This window comes from Doryrhamphus excisus, chromosome 7 (assembly GCF_030265055.1).
Source record: "Doryrhamphus excisus isolate RoL2022-K1 chromosome 7, RoL_Dexc_1.0, whole genome shotgun sequence".
Taxonomy (NCBI): Eukaryota; Metazoa; Chordata; class Actinopteri; order Syngnathiformes; family Syngnathidae; genus Doryrhamphus; species Doryrhamphus excisus.
Genome location: NC_080472.1, coordinates 836,780 through 856,272, shown reverse-complemented (window position 1 = coordinate 856,272; position 19,493 = coordinate 836,780). Strand labels below are relative to the sequence as shown.

General features: G+C 41.1%; 2 protein-coding genes and 1 long non-coding RNA gene across 10 annotated transcripts in view; 1 reads left to right on the top strand and 2 right to left on the bottom strand.

The window, feature by feature from the left end:
* fam189a1 (family with sequence similarity 189 member A1) overlaps positions 1-3,303 on the bottom strand; it is a 64,455-nt gene extending 61,152 nt beyond the window's left edge. For both annotated transcript variants that reach the window (XM_058078751.1, XM_058078753.1), the window contains exon 1: positions 2,796-3,303. In XM_058078751.1, the coding sequence (XP_057934734.1) occupies positions 2,796-3,035 (240 nt within the window). In that variant the 5' untranslated portion in view covers positions 3,036-3,303. The remainder of the gene's footprint in view (positions 1-2,795) is intronic.
* LOC131132805 (uncharacterized) lies at positions 2,010-16,606 on the top strand. The gene is made up of 4 exons (XR_009130435.1): positions 2,010-2,233; positions 2,761-3,307; positions 8,997-9,133; positions 11,125-16,606. It is a non-coding gene; the product is annotated as an uncharacterized LOC131132805 (long non-coding RNA).
* tjp1a (tight junction protein 1a) overlaps positions 5,504-19,493 on the bottom strand; it is a 127,511-nt gene continuing 113,521 nt past the window's right edge. For 3 of the 7 annotated variants that reach the window (XM_058078741.1, XM_058078742.1, XM_058078743.1), the window contains 9 exons: positions 15,397-16,191; positions 15,228-15,313; positions 12,145-12,321; positions 11,952-12,058; positions 11,635-11,882; positions 11,407-11,546; positions 11,109-11,329; positions 9,068-9,211; positions 5,504-7,012 (listed from right to left, as the gene is read on the bottom strand). In XM_058078741.1, the coding sequence (XP_057934724.1) occupies positions 6,918-7,012; positions 9,068-9,211; positions 11,109-11,329; positions 11,407-11,546; positions 11,635-11,882; positions 11,952-12,058; positions 12,145-12,321; positions 15,228-15,313; positions 15,397-16,191 (2,013 nt within the window). In that variant the 3' untranslated portion in view covers positions 5,504-6,917. The remainder of the gene's footprint in view (positions 7,013-9,067; positions 9,212-11,108; positions 11,330-11,406; positions 11,547-11,634; positions 11,883-11,951; positions 12,059-12,144; positions 12,322-15,227; positions 15,314-15,396; positions 16,192-19,493) is intronic. The other 4 variants (XM_058078744.1, XM_058078746.1, XM_058078745.1 and 1 more) reach the window with 2 other exon arrangements.

The following is a 19,493-nucleotide window of genomic DNA, read 5'->3' as shown; positions in this document are numbered from 1 at the left end:
TTCTCTTATAACGTCTCCTATGATGGGTAAAGGTGACTATAGGGGTGTTATTTTATGTCTAGAGGGCTCTATAAATGCTAAAACGCGTATTTAGACAGTTGTAAAAAGGCTTTCTATGTTGTATATATCTTATTTTCTCTTATAACGTCTACTATGATGGGTAATAGGAGAGTAAAGGTGACTATAGGGGTGTTATTTCATGTCTAGAGGGCTCTATGAATGTTGAAACGCGTATTTAAAACGTTTTAAACAGGCTTTCTATGTTTCATATATCTTATTTTCTCTTATAACGTCTCCTATGATGGGTAAAGGTGACTATAGGGGTGTTATTTTATGTCTAGAGGGCTCTATGAATGCTAAAATGTGTATTTAGACGGTTGTAAAAAGCCTTTCTATGTTTTATATGTCTTAATTTCTCTTATTATGTCTACTATATTGGGTAATAGGAGTGTAAATGTGACTATAGGGTTGTTATTTCATTGCGAGAAGGCTCTAATAGTGTTAAAAAATGATATAAAAGGATTTCTATAGATTATATGTCTTATTTTCTCATATTATGTCAACTATATTGGGTAATAGAAGGGTAAACATGACTATAGGGGTGTTATTCAATGTCTGGAGGGCTCTAATAATGGCAAAAAAGTATATTTAGAAGGTCTTAAACAGGTTTTCTGTGATGTATATGTTTTATTTTCTATTCTAATGCCTACTATAGGTTTAAAGGACTAATGTAATTCAAGGCAGGTATAATTGAAGATGCGAAGACAAAATTGTGGGCCAAAACTGCTTAAAGCTTTAATTAATTTAATTAAAAATGGTGAATAATTCTGCACAAGCAAACACATTTTCTACATAGCTAACAAAGACGCATCTCTCCCGTGCAGCTGTCGGGACATAAAATGGTGTCAGGCCTTTTGCACCGTCCTCAGGTTTGTCAAATCAGCTCCAGGCATCCATGCTGACCTTTGCACTTTGACCCCTGCGGCTTCCTTACTTGTATTCCCTTGTAACTGTACCCTCCCGCACACACTCGCCACCACCGACACGCCCTCGCGCACAAACACAGATGGCCCCCGATGGCATCGAGGAGACCCCGACTCAACCCACCCCCGATGCACTCTGCCCCGGCACCTTTATAATTAATGGGGCGGCCCCGCACCGGGCAGGAAATCAAGGAAGTTGTGCGCTCATAAATACAGAAACCACAATAAAAATTTAATATGCTTAAAATGCAGTCGTGATATTCCAAACGGAGGTAGACGGAGATGTGCTGTGTGGCGTTTAGTGTCTGATTTGTTTACATTTTTGCACGCCATTATGTCTCCCGAGCGGCGGTGCGCTAAAGAAAAGGAAAGCCATCACCATGGAAGTGACAATGAACATCATAAAAGGGGTCCAAGAGAGGCGACATGCACAAATAAACGTTATTCAGGATAAATATGATTAAATGCTAACAAATGCTTAAGCGGTCATGGATTCAAACCACTAGCACTTCCTGTCAATGAGAAAATGTCACAAAAACAAGCCACTACTCCGAGATTAGCCGTTAATAGGTTCATAAAATAATATATTTTCCTCCTCAAACATTGTCTACCTGGCAACTAACGTTAGCCAATGTGCTAAATATCACTGGAATGGTAGCCAAAACTGCAAAATTTCGCGTTTTTCATTATGATGCATTCATTTCATGCATGACGGTGTGGTTTTTACAATGGTATCTGAGGATTACTGTTATATGCTGTGATGTAATAACCTGAAAATTAAAAATAACCATGAAAATTTGCAGCTTTTTGGTCAAAATACTATTTTTATGATTGTTTTTTCTGTGAAAAAGTGACTTTTTATGATGACTGTTTGGTGGTAGACTGGTCAATACATATTGACATATAAGTGAAGTGTAGTACTCCGGCCACTAGATGGCAGTAATGACACAAAACCTTTAGTGACGCGCCATACCACTTATTTTTTTTTATAAATTATCTATTATTTATCTATATGGAAATGGTATTTTAAACTTATTTTAAACTTATTATTCATTATTAAGATTAAGCATGAAAACTTTATTTGCAATTCACACATGCGCACGGATTTTAAGGCAGGAAGAGCCGGTATCGTTGTATCGTATTCCAGTATCGGTTTGTCATTAGTTAGCTGACATTACGTTAGCTTACACGGCAGGAAGTTATAAAGTCAGTCGTTGGGTGTCCGGTGTGATAGAGTGGAAACAAAAGTGGTAAGTTTTGTATTTTCTTCAGTTCTTTTTTCTTAAGTTAAGTATTTCTTACGTTAAGAAATACATACGAGGCTAACTGGTTAGCTTGCTATCTAGCTAGCTGACTTAGCTAGCTAGCTGGCTAGCTAGCGGTGTGCTAGCTGTCTCGAGTCCAACACGATAAACGTTACATATTAAAACAATGAATATTGAGTGTAAATACGGCTTCATATGTGTTGTTTCATGCTTACGTAGCTCTAATGATGTAACAAAACATATTTAGAAAGCCATAAACAGTTTTTTTGTGCTCTAACTACGAAATTATTCAATTTATTAATATGTAATCCTATATCGCGGACATATGTTTAACGCCATCTTGTCTGGGACTAATTAATCGCCGTAAACGAGGGACCGACTGTATTAGAATATGATGACAATATGAACAAAACAGCAACAAATTAGGAGTGACAACGATTAATCTACTGATTAATACTACTGATATCGTCACATAGCATTCCCTGGATAGATCAAGTTTGTATTCATTCCAGAAATGGAAAAAAAGAAAGAGTGGAAAAGTACTCACCGAAAATCCAGCCCAAAACGGGCATGAGTGTCGAACCCTGGGTGATGTGGTGAGCGCCAGAGCCGCAAAGCTGACGGCCAGGATGAGGCTCCCCAGTACCATCTGAGACACCCCGAGAGCCAGCATGATCCGGGTCCGAGTCCGGTATTCCCTCAGCCGGGAGAGGCTGCGGGACAGCGACGCCGGGCTTAGGGAGCCCTGGCCGCTGATCCCCGCCCGGGGCAGCGCATTCACCGGCATTGTCCTTCCTAAGAAACGAATCGGTCAAGAGATGCGGACGCGCCCGCAGGAGGGGAGGAAGAAGAATCGGCGACAGTGGAGGTCAGAGCCGGATGGGGACGTTCTCCATCGGGATCAATCCATTCCTTGTATTGTCACACTGCTGCCATGCTGGAACCCACCACACTGCAGCCTCCGCTCCGGATGACGGAAGCCCGCGTGTGTGCATGAAGGAGGTGGACCCCGGTCCTGGAACGAAGAACCGAAGATCCGCAGTGGTCAACCTGCAAACGGTATGCACACTTACTACTATGCTGATGGAGGAGGGGGGGTATGTGGGGGTGTGTGTGTGGGGGGGGGGGGGGGGGGGGGGGTCGCGTCAGAAAAGCTGCACCTGATTTGTTAGCGCTAGGACCGGACGATACGGTATATTTTGGTATCGATTCGATACCAAGTACATATGTAGCAATTAGTGCAACATCGATACTGATACCGAAGCTTTTCGATTCATCGTTAAATGATTGTGTGATTATTTTGCCTTTAATTGTTGATGATTATTATTCTTATAGTCACAGACTACAAATATCCATGATTAGAAAACTATAACTATGACTATTATTATGCTAATAATATTAACATAATAACTTTTTAACCCCCCAAAACGCTCCTCGTGTCCATTTGCATTGATATAAAATATAATAAGAAAACTGGTATTGTTACAATTAAACGTCAGTATCTATCCGTTACTGGTATCGTTAGCATCGGTATTTGAATCGATCCGCCCACCTCTCGTTTTAGCACCGCTGATAATGACAAGGGGGGCCGCGTGGGAGCTCCACGGAATATTTTTTCGTGTCAGGAAACATGGACATACAAAGTGTAGATGCTACGTGATGGTGTTTTTTTAGATGTTGTTAAAAGGACAGAATGTTTTTAAAATAATAATAATAATAATAATGTGTCGTATTGACCAGTTTGTGATTCGCTGACGCCATCTTGCGGCCACAAGTGGCTAGCAACCGCTGAAGGACACGTGCCAATTGGATAAGATCTAAAATGAGTAAATAATTAAGTTTATAAAAATTCCTGCACAATATAAATAATGTATGAATAATATAACAACTACTGAAATATTTTATTAAATTAAATGTATTATGTGTATGTATTTTATACACACAAAACAGGCTAAAAACAATTTAAATATGCAAAGAAGTTAGTAAAAGGTAACAGGTTTTGTTTTTTTGTTGTACTTTTTGTATGTGCCACAAATGGCCCCCCAAGCTACACTTTTGACACCACTGCTATATATATTAAAATAAGTAAATAAATGAATTAATCTGGGGTGTCCAAAATACCGCCTGCAAAAATGGGGAAAATACAGCAAAAAGGCACAATGGATTGGATAAGATCTTATCTATCTAAAATGAGTAAATAATTAAGTTTATAAAAATTCATGCACAATATAAATAATGTATAAATAATACAACAACTACTGAAATATTTTATTAAATTAAATGTATTATGAGTATGTATTTTATACACACAAAACAGGCTAAAAACCAATTTAAATATGCAAAGAAGTTATACAGTATATACTTCAGTAAAAGGTAAGGTTTTTTGTTGTACTTTTTGTATGTGCCACAAATGGCCCCCAAGCTACACTTTTGACACCACTGCTATATATATTAAAATAAGTAAATAAATGAATTAATCTGGGGTGTCCAATATACCGCCTGCAAAAATGGGGAAAATACAGCAAAAAGGCACAATGGATCTATCTAAAATGAGTAAATAATTAAGTTTATAAAAATTCCTGCACAATATAAATAATGTATAAATAATATAACAACTACTGAAATATTTTATTAAATTAAATGTATTATGTGTATGTATTTTATACACACAAAACAGGCTAAAAACCAATTTAAATATGCAAAGAAGTTATACAGTATATACTTCAGTAAAAGGTAAGGTTTTTTGTTGTACTTTTTGTATGTGCCACAAATGGCCCCCAAGCTACACTTTTGACACCACTGCTATATATATTAAAATACGGAAATAAATGAATTAATCTGGGGTGTCCAACATATGCCTGCAAAAATGGGGAAAATACAGCAAAAAGGCACAATGGATCTAAAATAGTAAATAATTAAGTTTATAAAAATTCCTGCACAATATAAATAATGTATAAATAATATAACAACTACTGAAATATTTTATTAAATTAAATGTATTATGTGTATGTATTTTATACACACAAAACAGGCTAAAAACCAATTTAAATATGCAAAAAGGCACAATGGAAAATGTAGAAAAAATGTTAGCTAAAACATGTAAAATGACCCAAGTCAAAAATAAAAAATTTTTAAAATATATTTTTTTGCAGATATTTTCTTTATTGTCTTGTAAAATGTCGCTAAAAAAAAAAAAAAAAAAACATAACAAAAATTTTTATTTCACAGTGCAGAATAAGACATCTTTGGCAAATATTACTTTAAAAAAATGTTTATTTATTAATACAGTGGTATGCTTAAAATTGTGTTGCAGAGGAGGGGAGAGAAAAAAAAACAACTCAGCCACACGTGAAGAGCTAATAATAACCAATGAAAGCTGTGTTAAGTCTAAAAAAAAAAAAAAAAAAATAATAAAATGGTTCTGGTGTGCCAGACATGAATTATGATCGATTAGTACAAAAATACATTTAAGGGCACACAGTACAGCATTCAGTATCACAAGTCAGTGAGGTGGGGGGGGGGTATATTCCGGGGGGAGCACACACTTGTAAAAGAACACATTTGTCCATGTATTTCAGCCCCGAGCACTTGACAAAATCCTTAAAAAGACAGTAACCGTTTGTGTGTGTGAATGCGTCGGTAGAAAAAGCTGTGATGTAGTATTGTCAGGTTCCAAGGTACAAAGATAAGCACGCGTCTTTTGTCGCTCGTCCACTTTTTTTCCCCCCCCAAAAACACGTTTTTGCTAGGTTTTATACAAAAAGAAATACTTAAAAAAACAAAAGTTCATTTACAAATAAAAGAACCAAGGCAATACGCTAGCTTTATTTATTTATTTATGTATTTATTTATTTACAGCCTGTCTTCTTCTTCTTCTTCTTCTTCTGTGGGTGTTTTTTTTATATGAAGTAATGCATAGGAACCTACACACGTTATCCCCGTTTGAACGCCGCCGTATTTGCCGAGACGACCGAATTGACTACAAAAACCACACTACACAAGTTATATTATAAATTATTGTTTTATGAAAAAAAAAAAATAAACGTGAATAATTCAGATAAGGCATCACTGCTTATTATGTGTGAATGCAAAAGTGCAAAAAAAAAAAAAACCGACGACGCCAGAGTAAAAACGTGAGGAAGCAAACGGAGTAGGCCGTTGTAGACCTGAGTAGAAGAACATGCATAGATCTCCCTCGGCCCCCCCCCGGGAGGAGGAGGAGGAGGACAGAGAAGAAGAAGTCAAGCTACGTAGATCTGGCTTGGAGACAAGGCGCAAGTACAGGAAGTGGAAAGAATATTTGCCTAGCGTTTATATTCAGTCACCCCAACTGACAAATAGCGAGAGAACCGAGGAGTAAAAAAATTCTTCATATACGTGTTTTTTTTTTTCTCTCTAAACTATATATACCGTATGCATATATATAGCATAAATACGCTGGGAAAACATGGCGGCTGCTGACGCCGCTCACGTAAAAACTTTGTTGTGAGAGTATATATACTAGTATATAATCATATATATACTATATATAATCAGGGGGGTTAGCATAGCATGCATCGGTGGTTTCATTTCACATCAAGACTTCATTTTTTTTTGGGGGGGGGGGGGGGGGGCATTTACATCTTCAGTGCATGGGATCTTCTTCAGCCCCCCCGTCGCACCCGTCGGCTTAAAAGTGGTCGATGAGAACAGAAACGCAGTTGGCCCCCACCATGTAGTTTGGGTCCCCCGGTAGGGACTTGTTCTGCCAGCTTTTGGGGTCACCTGAGAGGAAGAGAAAAAAGGGGGGGGTCAGATTGAGTCCATAGCATATCTATGCTTTTATAACAATAATAACTTAATAATAGACACAACATATGAATATTATTAAGATTAGAAATAGAGGGAGGAGCATCCGTTAGCAAAGAAAGCGAAGACGTCAAAAGAAAGTCGCAAGCCGGACCAGAGACCGGGGGCCCCCACGACCCCGCAGTAAGAGGATTAGCACACACAGCCCCCCCCCCCAATAATCCTTCTGCTTATTCAGCGGGACAAAAACGGAGGCGAGCCCGCGAGTCCCATTCAGCACCGCCACGTCTCATCCTTATAATATGAGGCTAATTAACGGCTAATCCCGACGACCACTCCCAAAGTCACCACTCTCCTTGAAGAGAGTGGGCGGCTTTACAGGCGGCGGCGTCACCATTTTGATGCGTCATTCGGCAAGGAAGCAGGAAGACATTTCGGTAGCAAACGTGCACGATTTGGTAAACAACACCTAGCCAAATATGGCGGCAATCAATGGAGGACTTTTGGAAGTTCTTCAGGATAGGATTTGGGTGGCTGTGCCAGGGAGGAACATGCATGATTATGTAATTATTATTATTATTATTATTATGATGGAAGGGAATGGTGTCCATGTTCATGTAGAGCCAAGCAGATGCATGCACGTATGATATGATATATATGATATATGATATGATAGCAAAGAAGCCAAGCTCAGTCATTGGGTGAACTCATTGGGTAGCAGTTAACACAGGGGTGTCCAAAGTGGGCCAGGGGGCTTTTTCCGGCCCACAGCTCGTTTTTAATTGCCCCCCAGTCTATTATAAAAATTATCATTTAACAAGAAAAAATATATTTAAAAAATATTATTTAAAAATATATAAAATATATTTAAAAATATATAATATATTTATGTATTAAATATATTAAATAAATAATACAATATTATATATATTATATATTAAATATATTAAATAAATATATTTAATGATAATTATATATTTAAAAAAACAGCCAAAAAAAATGTCAATAGTTATTTTCCCCCCCAAAAATACAAATAATGTATTTCTATTAGCAGAAAGTTAGGGTATAAAATATCACAAGGAGTAAAATTTACAAGACTAAAGTTTAAATAGTTCTTATAAAAATTATCATTTAACAAGAAAAAATATATTTAAAATATATAAAATAAATTATTAAAAATTATATATAAAATATATTAAAAATATATAATATGATATTTATATATTAAATATATAATATATAACATATGTATATATTAATATATATTCTATATATTAAATACATATATCAAATATATTTAATGATAATTATATATTAATAAAACAGCCAAAAAAATGTCAATAGTTATTTTCCCCCCCAAAAATGCAAATAATGTATTTCTATTAGCATAAAGTTAGGGTATATAATATCTATAATAATTTGTAATTGTTTTAAATGTAAATTTAATCCGAATGAAGTCCAAATTATGAGGAAAACTCTTGTCATTTTAGTAGGTTGAAATATACTTCTAAAAAGTCATATTAGAAAATGAAATTGGAAATAAAATCTAAATAATAAAAAAATAAAATAATAAGTAATAAAAAAAATATTACAAGGAAAAACCCTACAATTATTATTTCAGAAGGAAGTTGAAATATTTGGTTAAAAAAAAAAAGCAATAAGAATGCAAAGGCATTAATATGAATAAAATACTTTTTTTTTTTGTGGCCCTTGCTGGGGGTAGTTTGGACACCCCCGGGTGTAAACATGGTGAATCATGTCAGGTGAGTTTAGAAGGGAAGTAAAACAAACATGTTGATGTGAATCTTAAATAAAACATCTACTCAAGCAGGAAATGGGAAATTAGGTGGAGCGGAATGAAAAGGTCAAGCGGATGAAACTAAAGCCATCATGATACAAAAGGACAGATTTTTTTTCCTCAAGATGGATTTGTTGAGTAAACTATCTTATTTTGTTTAAGAATAAGAATCCACCTGGAGGAGAAATGATCCAGCCCAAACCACCCAGAAGAACTGAGAGAGCGCAGCGTACCCGACGAGGAGTCGGAGGATTTTAGAGCAAAAGACCAACCATCAGGGGTCATTGACGCACAGTGAGGTAAGCGTAGCTCCACGGGCTTCAAAAACTTGAGGCCGTGAGGTCCACACATCACCAGTGGGCTCAGCAGAGTCTCCCCTGAAACAAAGACAAGCAAAGACCAAATGAACGCCAGTGGAAACCATCTGGACCACAACAAATCATCATCTACATCACAGGTGTCCAAAGTATGCCCCGGGGGCCATTTACGACCAGAACTGTTTTTATTGGCCACTGATACATTCTAAACATAATTTAAAAACACACTAAAAAAAACAGGAGAAAAAAACCTAATCCTCTCACTTAATGTGGAAGTGGTAATTTTTTTGGTTTCTCTGCCCTTCTTCCCCATTTGGTTTCAAACACTTTCTTAACTTACATAAAATGGCGAGGCTAACTAGTTAGGCTAACACTAAAAAAACAGGAGAGAAAAAAACTAATCCTCTCACTTAGTGTGGAAGTGGTATTTTTTTTGTTTCTTTGCCTTTCTTCCCCATTTGGTTTCAAACGCTTTCTTAACTTACATAAATTGGGGAGGCTAACAAGTTAGCTCACAAGCTTGCTATGCTAGCAGTTATGTCCCTGCAGTGATCTCGAAGCCTGCACAGTGTCATGTAAATAAATACATCTACATCACAGGTGTCCCAAGTATGCCCCGGGGGCTATTTATGACCAGACCTGTTTTTTATTGGCCAGTGATACATTCTAAACATATAATTTAAAAACACACTAAAAAAACAGGGGCGAAAAAAAACTCATTTAGTGTGGAAGTGGTAATTTTTTGGTTTCTCTGCCCTTCTTCCCCAATCGGTTTCAAACGCTTTCTTAACCTACATAAAATGGGGAGGCTAACTAGTTAGGCTAACACTAAAAAAACAGGAGAGAAAAAAAAAATAATCCTCTCACTTAGTGTGGAAGTGGTAATTTTTTGGTTTCTTTGCCTTTCTTACCCATTTGGTTTCAAACGCTTTCTTAACTTACATAAATTTGGGAGGCTAACTAATCCTCTCACTTAGTGTGGAAGTGGTAATTTTTTGGTTTCAAACGCTTTCTTAACTTATATAATTTGGGGAGGCTAACTAGTTATCTCACGAGCTTGCTATGCTAGGAGTTATGTCCCTGCAGTGATCTCGAAGCCTGCACAGTGTCATGTAAACAAATACATCTACATCACAGGTGTCCAAAGTATGCCCCGGGGGCCATTTACCACCAGACCTGTTTTTTATTGGCCAGTGATACATTCTAAACATATCATTTAACAACACTCTCATTTAGTGTGGAAGTGGTATTTTATTGGTTTCTTTGCCTTTCTTCCCCAATCGGTTTCAAACGCTTTTTTAACTTACATAATTTGGGGAGGCTAACTAGTTAGCTCACGAGCTTGCTATGCTAGCAGTTGTGTCTCGTGATCTCGTAGCCTGTACAGTGTCATGTAAACAAATACATCTACATCACAGGTGTCCAAAGTATGCCCCGGGGGCCATTCACGACCAGACCTGTTTTTTATTGGCCAGTGATACATTCTAAACATATCATTTAACAACACTCTCATTTAGTGTGGAAGTGGTATTTTATTGGTTTCTTTGCCTTTCTTCCCCAATCGTTTTCAAACGCTTTTTAACTTACATAATTTGGGGAGGCTAACTCGGTAGCTCACGGGCTTGCTATGCTAGCAGTTGTGTCCCTGCACAGTGTCATGTAAACAAATAATTATATGTATAATAGCAATAGTAATAATAGTGTAAAAGTGACTATAGGGGGCTGCACGGGCGGTTAGTGCGCAGGCCACACATGCTAGGAGACCCGGGTTCGATTCCGGTTTCATGCTAGGTGAATTGGCGACTCCAAAGTGTTTTGTCTTTAAACGTCTCAGCATGGGTTGGTTTCAAACATGTAGAAGTGTCTTTGGCTTTTTCAGTGTATATCCGTACATGCAGCTGAACACCAACTCCAGTCAGTGAACGCACCACGTCCACCACAATCCCTAACCGTTTACCTTTCTCCTTGTCAAGCGGAGGCAGGATGCTGTTGTCCCGGCAGACCTTGAAGTAGATCTCCTGCTCCACGCCTTCGGGGATGGCGCCCTGCGGGATGATGATGCTGACCCCCGTCTCGATGGAGCTCAGGACCCCGCCGTTGCAGTTGAAGATGCCCCGAGCCGTCGCCACCACCGTGTGGCCCTCATCTTCTTCCTCGTCATCCTCCAGGGCGCTCGGGCTGAAAAGGCAGCGATGCTCACGACCACGACGAGGCGACTCTTATCCCCGATTGGACCCACCGAGGTGGGTGCTTACCTGACCGGGATGGCTTTGGGAACGGCGTTGATGCTGTTGTGCTGGTACTTGGAGCGATTGTCCATCGTACGCGTGAACGTGTCCAGGCCGCTGTCGTGGTCCGTGTTGTGGGTCTGGGGGGGCTTGACTGGGCTGCCACTCTGTTCAAGACAAAATAATTATCATTTACAGTACTTTTTTACGTCTTTTACAGTAAGACTTCCGACATTCCCAATTCCGGTGTCTTACCTTTGCGGCCACATCTGCTTTGTCATTGGGCAGAAGGTTGTGGTTGAATTTGGGACTGTCGAACTTGCGCTCGAACGGCCTGGCAGAGGTGGTGTACGGTTTGGGCACGTAGCGGTTGTAGCTAGATGCTGGTGGAGCGCCGCTGCTGGTGACGGTTTTCGGAGGCTGTTCGCTGGTGCCGTTAACCGGAGACTTCTCGGCAAAGTTCTTGTGAGGCAGGAAGTTGCTCTGGACAGTGTCGGGCTTGGCTAGCGTGGGCGGGAATCGGACACGTGTGTTTATACGAAGTCATTAGCTCGTCGGGATTCGTCTTTTACCTTCGCTTGAGGGCTTGGGCAGTGTGGCTGGTGGCAGGGAGGGGGTCAGCTGGGGAACCGGCTCATATCGTTTCTCCGCCGGACTCGGTTTCTCCACGGATTCCGTTCTGTTAGCACAGGAGTAAGATCATCAGTGTCAGTTCCAAAAGACTTGGAGTTGCCAAGGAACAGCCTCCAAAATTCCACAACTCACCTGGAGATGTTGTGCGCTGTTTGTGCTTGAGCTTGAGGTTTTGCGGGGCCAGTCTGGAGCCTGTCAAAGTAAGAGAGCTGCTTCCTGTAGTAGTCCTCGTCCTCATCGGGGTCGTAATGGTTGGAACGCACGATGTCGTCAGCCACTTTGGACTGAGGCTTCTGAGGCTCGGGGACTCTGGGAAGGGGAGCAGGGGGGTCAGGACAGTGCAGTGCTTAGTAGGAATTAGATCATTCTTTTTCTTAGGAATGGAACATGTTGACATGACATGACATTTTTGATCTCCGTCTGAGGAGCGATGAGCTGTCTAAAACTAGCTTAGCTGAGTCGAGCGGGAAAAAAAAAATCTCCTCTCATTCAGTGTGGAAGTGGTAAATTTTTTTTGCGTCTTTGTCCTCTTTCCCCACTCTGTTTCCCGCCTTCTAGAGATGACACTTTTTGATCTCCGTCTGAGGAGCGATGAGCTGTCTAAAACTAGCTTAGCCGAGTCAAGCGGGAAAAAAAAATTCTCCTCTCATTCAGTGTGGAAGTGGTACATTTTTTTGCGTCTTTGTCCTCTTTCTCCACTCTGTTTCCTGCCTTTCAAAAGATGACACTTTTTCATCTCTGTCTGAGGAGCGATGAGCTGTCTAAAACTAGCTTAGCCGAGTCGAGCGGGGAAAAAAAAATCTCCTCTCATTCAGTGTGGAAGTGGTACATTTTTCGGCGTCTTTGTTTTCTTTCCCCACTCTGTTTCCCGCCTTTCTAGCAATGACACTTTTTGATCTCCGTCTGAGGAGCGATGAGCTGTCTAAAACTAGCTTAGCTGAGTCGAGCGGGAAAAAGAAAATCTCCTCTCATTCAGTGTGGAAGTGGTAAATTTTTTTTGCGTCTTTGTCCTCTTTCCCCACTCTGTTTCCCGCATTCTAGAGATGACACTTTTTGATCTCCGTCTGAGGAGCGATGAGCTGTCTAAAACTAGCTTAGCCGAGTCAAGCGGGAAAAAAAATTCTCCTCTCATTCAGTGTGGAAGTGGTACATTTTTTTGCGTCTTTGTCCTCTTTCTCCACTCTGTTTCCTGCCTTTCAAAAGATGACACTTTTTCATCTCTGTCTGAGGAGCGATGAGCTGTCTAAAACTAGCTTAGCCGAGTCGAGCGGGGAAAAAAAAATCTCCTCTCATTCAGTGTGGAAGTGGTACATTTTTCGGCGTCTTTGTTTTCTTTCCCCACTCTGTTTCCCGCCTTTCTAGCAATGACACTTTTTGATCTCCGTCTGAGGAGCGATGAGCTGTCTAAAACTAGCTTAGCCGAGTCGAGCGGGAAAAAAAAAATCTCTCATTCAGTGTGGAAGTGGTACATTTTTGCGTCTTTGTCCTCTTTCCCCACTCTGTTTCCCGCCTTTCTAGCAATGACACCTTTTGATCTCCGTCTGAGGAGCGATGAGCTGTCTAAAGCTAGCTTAGCCGAGTCGAGCGGGGAAAAAAAATTCTCCTCTCATTCAGTGTGGAAGTGGTACATTGTTTTTCATCTTTGTCCTCTTGCCCCACTCTGTTTCCCGCCTTTCTAGAGATGACACTTTTTGATCTCCGTCTGAGGAGCGATGAGCTGTCTAAAACTAGCTTAGCCGAGTCGAGCGGGGGAAAAAAAATCTCCTTTCATTCAGTGTGGAAGTGGTATTTTTTTTGTGTCTTTGTCCTCTTTCCCCACTCTGTTTCCTGCCTTTCAAAAGATGACACTTTTTCATCTCCGCCTGAGGAGTGATGAGCTGTCTAAAACTAGCTTAGCCGAGTCGAGCGGGGGAAAAAAATTCCTCTCATTCAGTGTGGAAGTGGTACATTCTTTTTGCGTCTTTGTCCTCGTTCCCCACTCTGTTTCCCGCCTTTCTATAGATGACACTTTTTGATCTCCGTCTGAGGAGCGATGAGCTGTCTAAAACTAGCTTAGCCGAGTCGAGCTGGAAAAAAAAATTCTCCTCTCATTCAGTGTGGAAGTGGTACATTTTTTTGCGTCTTTGTCCTCTTTCCCCATTCTGTTTCCCGCCTTTCTAGAGATGACACTTTTTGATCTCCGTCTGAGGAGCGATGAGCTGTCTAAAACTAGCTTAGCCGAGTCGAGCGGGAAAAAAAAATTCTCCTCTCATTCAGTGTGGAAGTGGTACATTTTTTTGCGTCTTTGTCCTCTTTCCCCACTCTGTTTCCCGCCTTTCTAGCAATGACACTTTTTGATCTCCGTCTGAGGAGCGATGAGCAGTCTAAAACTAGCTTAGCTGAGTCGAGCGGGAAAAAAAAAATCTCCTCTCATTCAGTGTGGAAGTGGTACATTTTTTTGCGTCTTTGTCCTCTTTCCCCACTCTGTTTCCCGCCTTCTAGAGATGACACTTTTTGATCTCCGTCTGAGGAGCGATGAGCTGTCTAAAACTAGCTTAGCCGAGTCAAGCAGGAAAAAAAAAATCTCCTCTCATTCAGTGTGGAAGTGGTACATTTTTTTGCGTCTTTGTCGTCTTTCCCCACTCTGTTTCCCGCCTTTCCAGAGATGACACTTTTTGATCTCCGTCTGAGGAGCGATGAGCTGTCTAAAACTAGCTTAGCCGAGTCGAGGGGGGGAAAAAAAATCTCCTCTCATTCAGTGTGGAAGTGGTACATTTTTTTGCGTCTTTGTCCTCTTTCCCCACTCTGTTTCCCGCCTTTCTAGCGATGACACTTTTTGATCTCCGTCTGAGGAGCGATGAGCTGTCTAAAACTAGCTTAGCCGAGTCGAGCGGGAAAAAAAAATTCTCCTCTCATTCAGTGTGGAAGTGGTACATTTTTTTGCGTCTTTGTCCTCTTTCTCCACTCTGTTTCAAACACTTAAGTCAATTTGAGAGGCTAACTGCCTAGCTCGCTAGCATAGCCCCCACAATGTGATGTAAACAAAGAAAAATAGCATTGTAAAGGTGACAATAGGGGTGTTATATCATGTCTACAGGGCTCTAATAATGTTAAAAGCCGTATTTAGAAAGTAGTAAACAGGTTTTCTGTGTTCCTACTTTGTGGAAAATTCACTTATCACCAACTAACCTCGATAAATGAGGGATTACCTAAAATAGCATTAAAAAAATGCTTACCTATTGTAGCTCTTTTCCGAGTCCAGGTTGCTCAAAGAATTAGCTTTTGGGATGATTCCCCCGGCTTTCAGGGGTAAATCTGTTCCCTGTGGAAAGGGAAAGGGACATCTGGGATTAGTACCTGGGATTATGACGCGGAAATGACAAAACGCACGGCAAAATCATTTACCCTGTTCCCGGATAAATCCCCCACATCTCTGGCACGGTCCACGGACACGGAGCGCTTGTTCTCAAACATCGTCACCCTCGTCAGGACCGACTGCGGCCGCATGGCGGGGTCATCCTCGTTTCTGGCAGTGTCGGGCTTCGGAGCGTCCACGGGGGAAGGCGAGGTTGCATCCGTTTTGGAAGCGGGCGCGGCGCCGGTGTGGGAGTTGACGGGAACGGCGTCGTACTGCTGAGGTTTGTAGCCTTTCTGTTGTTGCGTGGGGCCGTGGTTGTACGCCGGACGCTGGCCGCCGGGCGAACGGGTGGCGGAAGGGTACGACGTTAAGTGAGAATCCTGGTTGTAGTGCATGTCGTGTCCGGGGGACAAGGGTGGAAGATCATCGTAGCGTGCGGGTCCCGACGACGTGGGTTTACCGTAACGAGGCCGCCCGTCAAATCCCTGCTGAGGTGGAGCGTCGTCGTAGCGGAGCGGAGGGGCGTACTGAGAGTCGAGGCCGTCGCTGTATGGCAGTCGGGGGTTGTAACCCTGGGAGTTGGCAGTGGCGTGCGTCTGGCCGTAGGGGCTCCACTGTTGCTGGTCATAATGAGGCTCGTTGTTCTCAAAGGGCGGCTGGGAGTCGTAATCGCGGTACTTTGGTTCCGGGTAACCGCCGTCGTAGCGATTGGGCGGGTGGTCATAATCTCTGTACGGCTGCTGGTCAGGGTGGTAGCCCTGCTGGGGGTTGTAATTGCCGGCTTTTGTGGCGGGACCGGGTCTCCCGGTGCCGTCCGGGCTGTACGGATCTTTCGGAAACATCTACAAATACACAACAAAACACCAGGTTAGCGCCGTCGCTAACATGTAGCACGTACAATAACATGATTTATGAAAGGGTGAAGAAACGGAGAGTATCAAAACAAGTCGGCGAAATTAATTACAGAAGAGGAAACGAGTGAGGAAAGACCTGCAATAGAGAAACTGAGAGGGAGGAGTTACTGGTCAGGTTATAAATAAATTTTAATTAAATTTTAAATATCACAAAAATACACTGTACTTCAAAATGAAAGGCAAATATAAATATATAGCAAAACAATGGGATTCATTTTTCACCTCAACATGTGACCTGACGGGTGTATCAGACGTAGCCGCTAAATTTAGTTCATAAATAACGTGTCACACGTGTCCATTTTGTCTGTGAGGACCAGGCAGCTCTTTATTTGACAAGAGCCAATCACAAGCTACGAAAAAAACCATTTAAAAAAAAAAACACTAAACTCATCACACAGCATCTTAACACTTAAATGTTAGCTAAATAATATAAACAGGCACTAATACAAGTTTAAAATGTTTGGGTTTTTTTTGCCATAATGTATTTCATTAAAGGACAAGTAACATACAAAATGCTGTCCCTGCCAACCAGAGGGAGGCTGACGTCACCGCAGCAACCGATACGTTGCTCCGAAGCACTACAGCAAAACTTTATATTTATACTGGTACATGTTTGAATATTTCTCAAGCGTTGCAATGCTGTCCCTGCCAACCAGAGGGAGGCTGACGTCACCGCAGCGCCCGATACGTTACTCCGACGCATTACAGCAAAACTTTAAATCAAGTGGTTAGCGATGTGGACCTCACAGCTAGGAGATCAGGGTTCAATTCCACCCTCTGACATCTCTGTGTGGGGTTTGCATGTTCTTCCCGTGCATGCGTGGGTTTTTTTCCGGGTACTCCGGTAGCGACTCCAAATTGTCCATAGGTATGAATGTGAGTGTGAATGGTTGTTTGTCTATATGTGCCCTGTGATTGGCTGGCGACCAACCAGTCCAGGGTGTACCCCGCCTCTCGCCCAAAGACAGCTGGGATAGAAGCGGTAGAAAATGAATGAATGAATGAACATCAGTAGAGCCCTCTAGACATTAACTAACACCCCTATAGTCAAATTTACACTCATATTCCCCAATATTGTTGACATAATGGGCGTAAGGGCTGCACGGCGGGTCGAGTGGTTAGCACACAGACCTCACAGCTAGGAGACCCGAGTTCAATCCCACCCTCGGCCATCTGTGCCCCTGCGATTGGCTGGCCACCAGTCCAGGGTGTACCCCTAGCTACTGTAGCTGTAGCTGGGATAGGTTCCAGCACCCCCCCCCGCGAATATTTCTCAAGTGTACCATAAGTTGCTTAGGTTGCTGTGTGACGAATTTAGTGTTCTTTGTAAGGTGACGTAAGTCGCTTAGGTTGCTGTGTGACGAATGTAGTGTTCTTTGTAAGATGACGTAAGTTGCTTAGGTTGCTGTGTGACGAATTTAGTGTTCTTTGTAAGATGACGTAAGTTGCTTAGGTTGCTGTGTGACGAATTTAGTGTTCTTTGTAAGATGACGTAAGTTGCTTAGGTTGCTGTGTGACGAATTTAGTGTTCTTTGTAAGATGACGTAAGTTGCTTAGGTTGCTGTGTGACGAATTTAGTGTTCTTTGTAAGATGACGTAAGTTGCTTAGGTTGCTGTGTGACGAATTTAGTGTTCTTTGTAAGATGACGTAAGTTGCTTAGGTTGCTGTGTGACGAATTTAGTGTTCTTTGTAAGGTGACGTAAGTTGCTTAGGTTGCTGTGTGACGAATTTAGTGTTCTTTGTAAGATGACGTAAGTTGCTTTGGTTGCTGTGTGACGAATTTAGTGTTCTTTGTAAGATGACGTAAGTCGCTTAGGTTGCTGTGTGACGAATTTAGTGTTCTTTGTAAGATGACGTAAGTTGCTTAGGTTGCTGTGTGACGAATTTAGTGTTCTTTGTAAGATGACGTAAGTTGCTTAGGTTGCTGTGTGACGAATTTAGTGTTCTTTGTAAGATGGCGTAAGTTGCTTAGGTTGCTGTGTGATGAATGTAGTGTTCTTTGTAAGATGACGTAAGTTGCTTAGGTTGCTGTGTGACGAATTTAGTGTTCTTTGTAAGAACATGTAAGTTGCTTAGGTTGCTGTGTGACGAATTTAGTGTTCTTTGTAAGATGACGTAAGTTGCTTAGGTTGCTGTGTGACGAATGTAGTGTTCTTTGTAAGATGACGTAAGTTGCTTAGGTTGCTGTGTGACGAATTTAGTGTTCTTTGTAAGATGACGTAAGTTGCTTAGGTTGCTGTGTGACGAATTTAGTGTTCTTTGTAAGATGACGTAAGTTGCTTAGGTTGCTGTGTGATGAATTTAGTGTTCTTTGTAAGATGACGTAAGTTGCTTAGGTTGCTGTGTGACGAATTTAGTGTTCTTTGTAAGATGACGTAAGTTGCTTAGGTTGCTGTGTGACGAATTTAGTGTTCTTTGTAAGATGACGTAAGTTGCTTAGGTTGCTGTGTGACGAATTTAGTGTTCTTTGTAAGATGACGTAAGTTGCTTAGGTTGCTGTGTGACGAATTTAGTGTTCTTTGTAAGATGACGTAAGTTGCTTAGGTTGCTGTGTGACGAATTTAGTGTTCTTTGTAAGATGACGTAAGTTGCTTAGGTTGCTGTGTGACGAATTTAGTGTTCTTTGTAAGATGACGTAAGTTGCTTAGGTTGCTGTGTGATGAATTTAGTGTTCTTTGTAAGAAGACGTAAGTTGCTTAGGTTGCTGTGTGATGAATTTAGTGTTTGTAAGATGACGTAAGTTGCTTAGGTTGCTGTGTGACGAATTTAGTGTTCTTTGTAAGATGACGTAAGTTGCTTAGGTTGCTGTGTGACGAATTTAGTGTTCTTTGTAAGATGACGTAAGTTGCTTTGGTTGCTGTGTGACAAATTTAGTGTTCTTTGTAAGATGACGTAAGTTGCTTAGGTTGCTGTGTGACGAATTTAGTGTTCTTTGTAAGATGACGTAAGTTGCTTAGGTTGCTGTGTGACGAATTTAGTGTTTGTAAGATGACGTAAGTTGCTTAGGTTGCTGTGTGACGAATTTAGTGTTCTTTGTAAGATGACGTAAGTTGCTTAGGTTGCTGTGTGACGAATTTAGTGTTCTTTGTAAGATGATGTAAGTTGCTTAGGTTGCTGTGTGATGAATTTAGTGTTCTTTGTAAGAACACGTAAGTTGCTTAGGTTGCTGTGTGACGAATTTAGTGTTCTTTGTAAGATGACGTAAGTTGCTTAGGTTGCTGTGTGACGA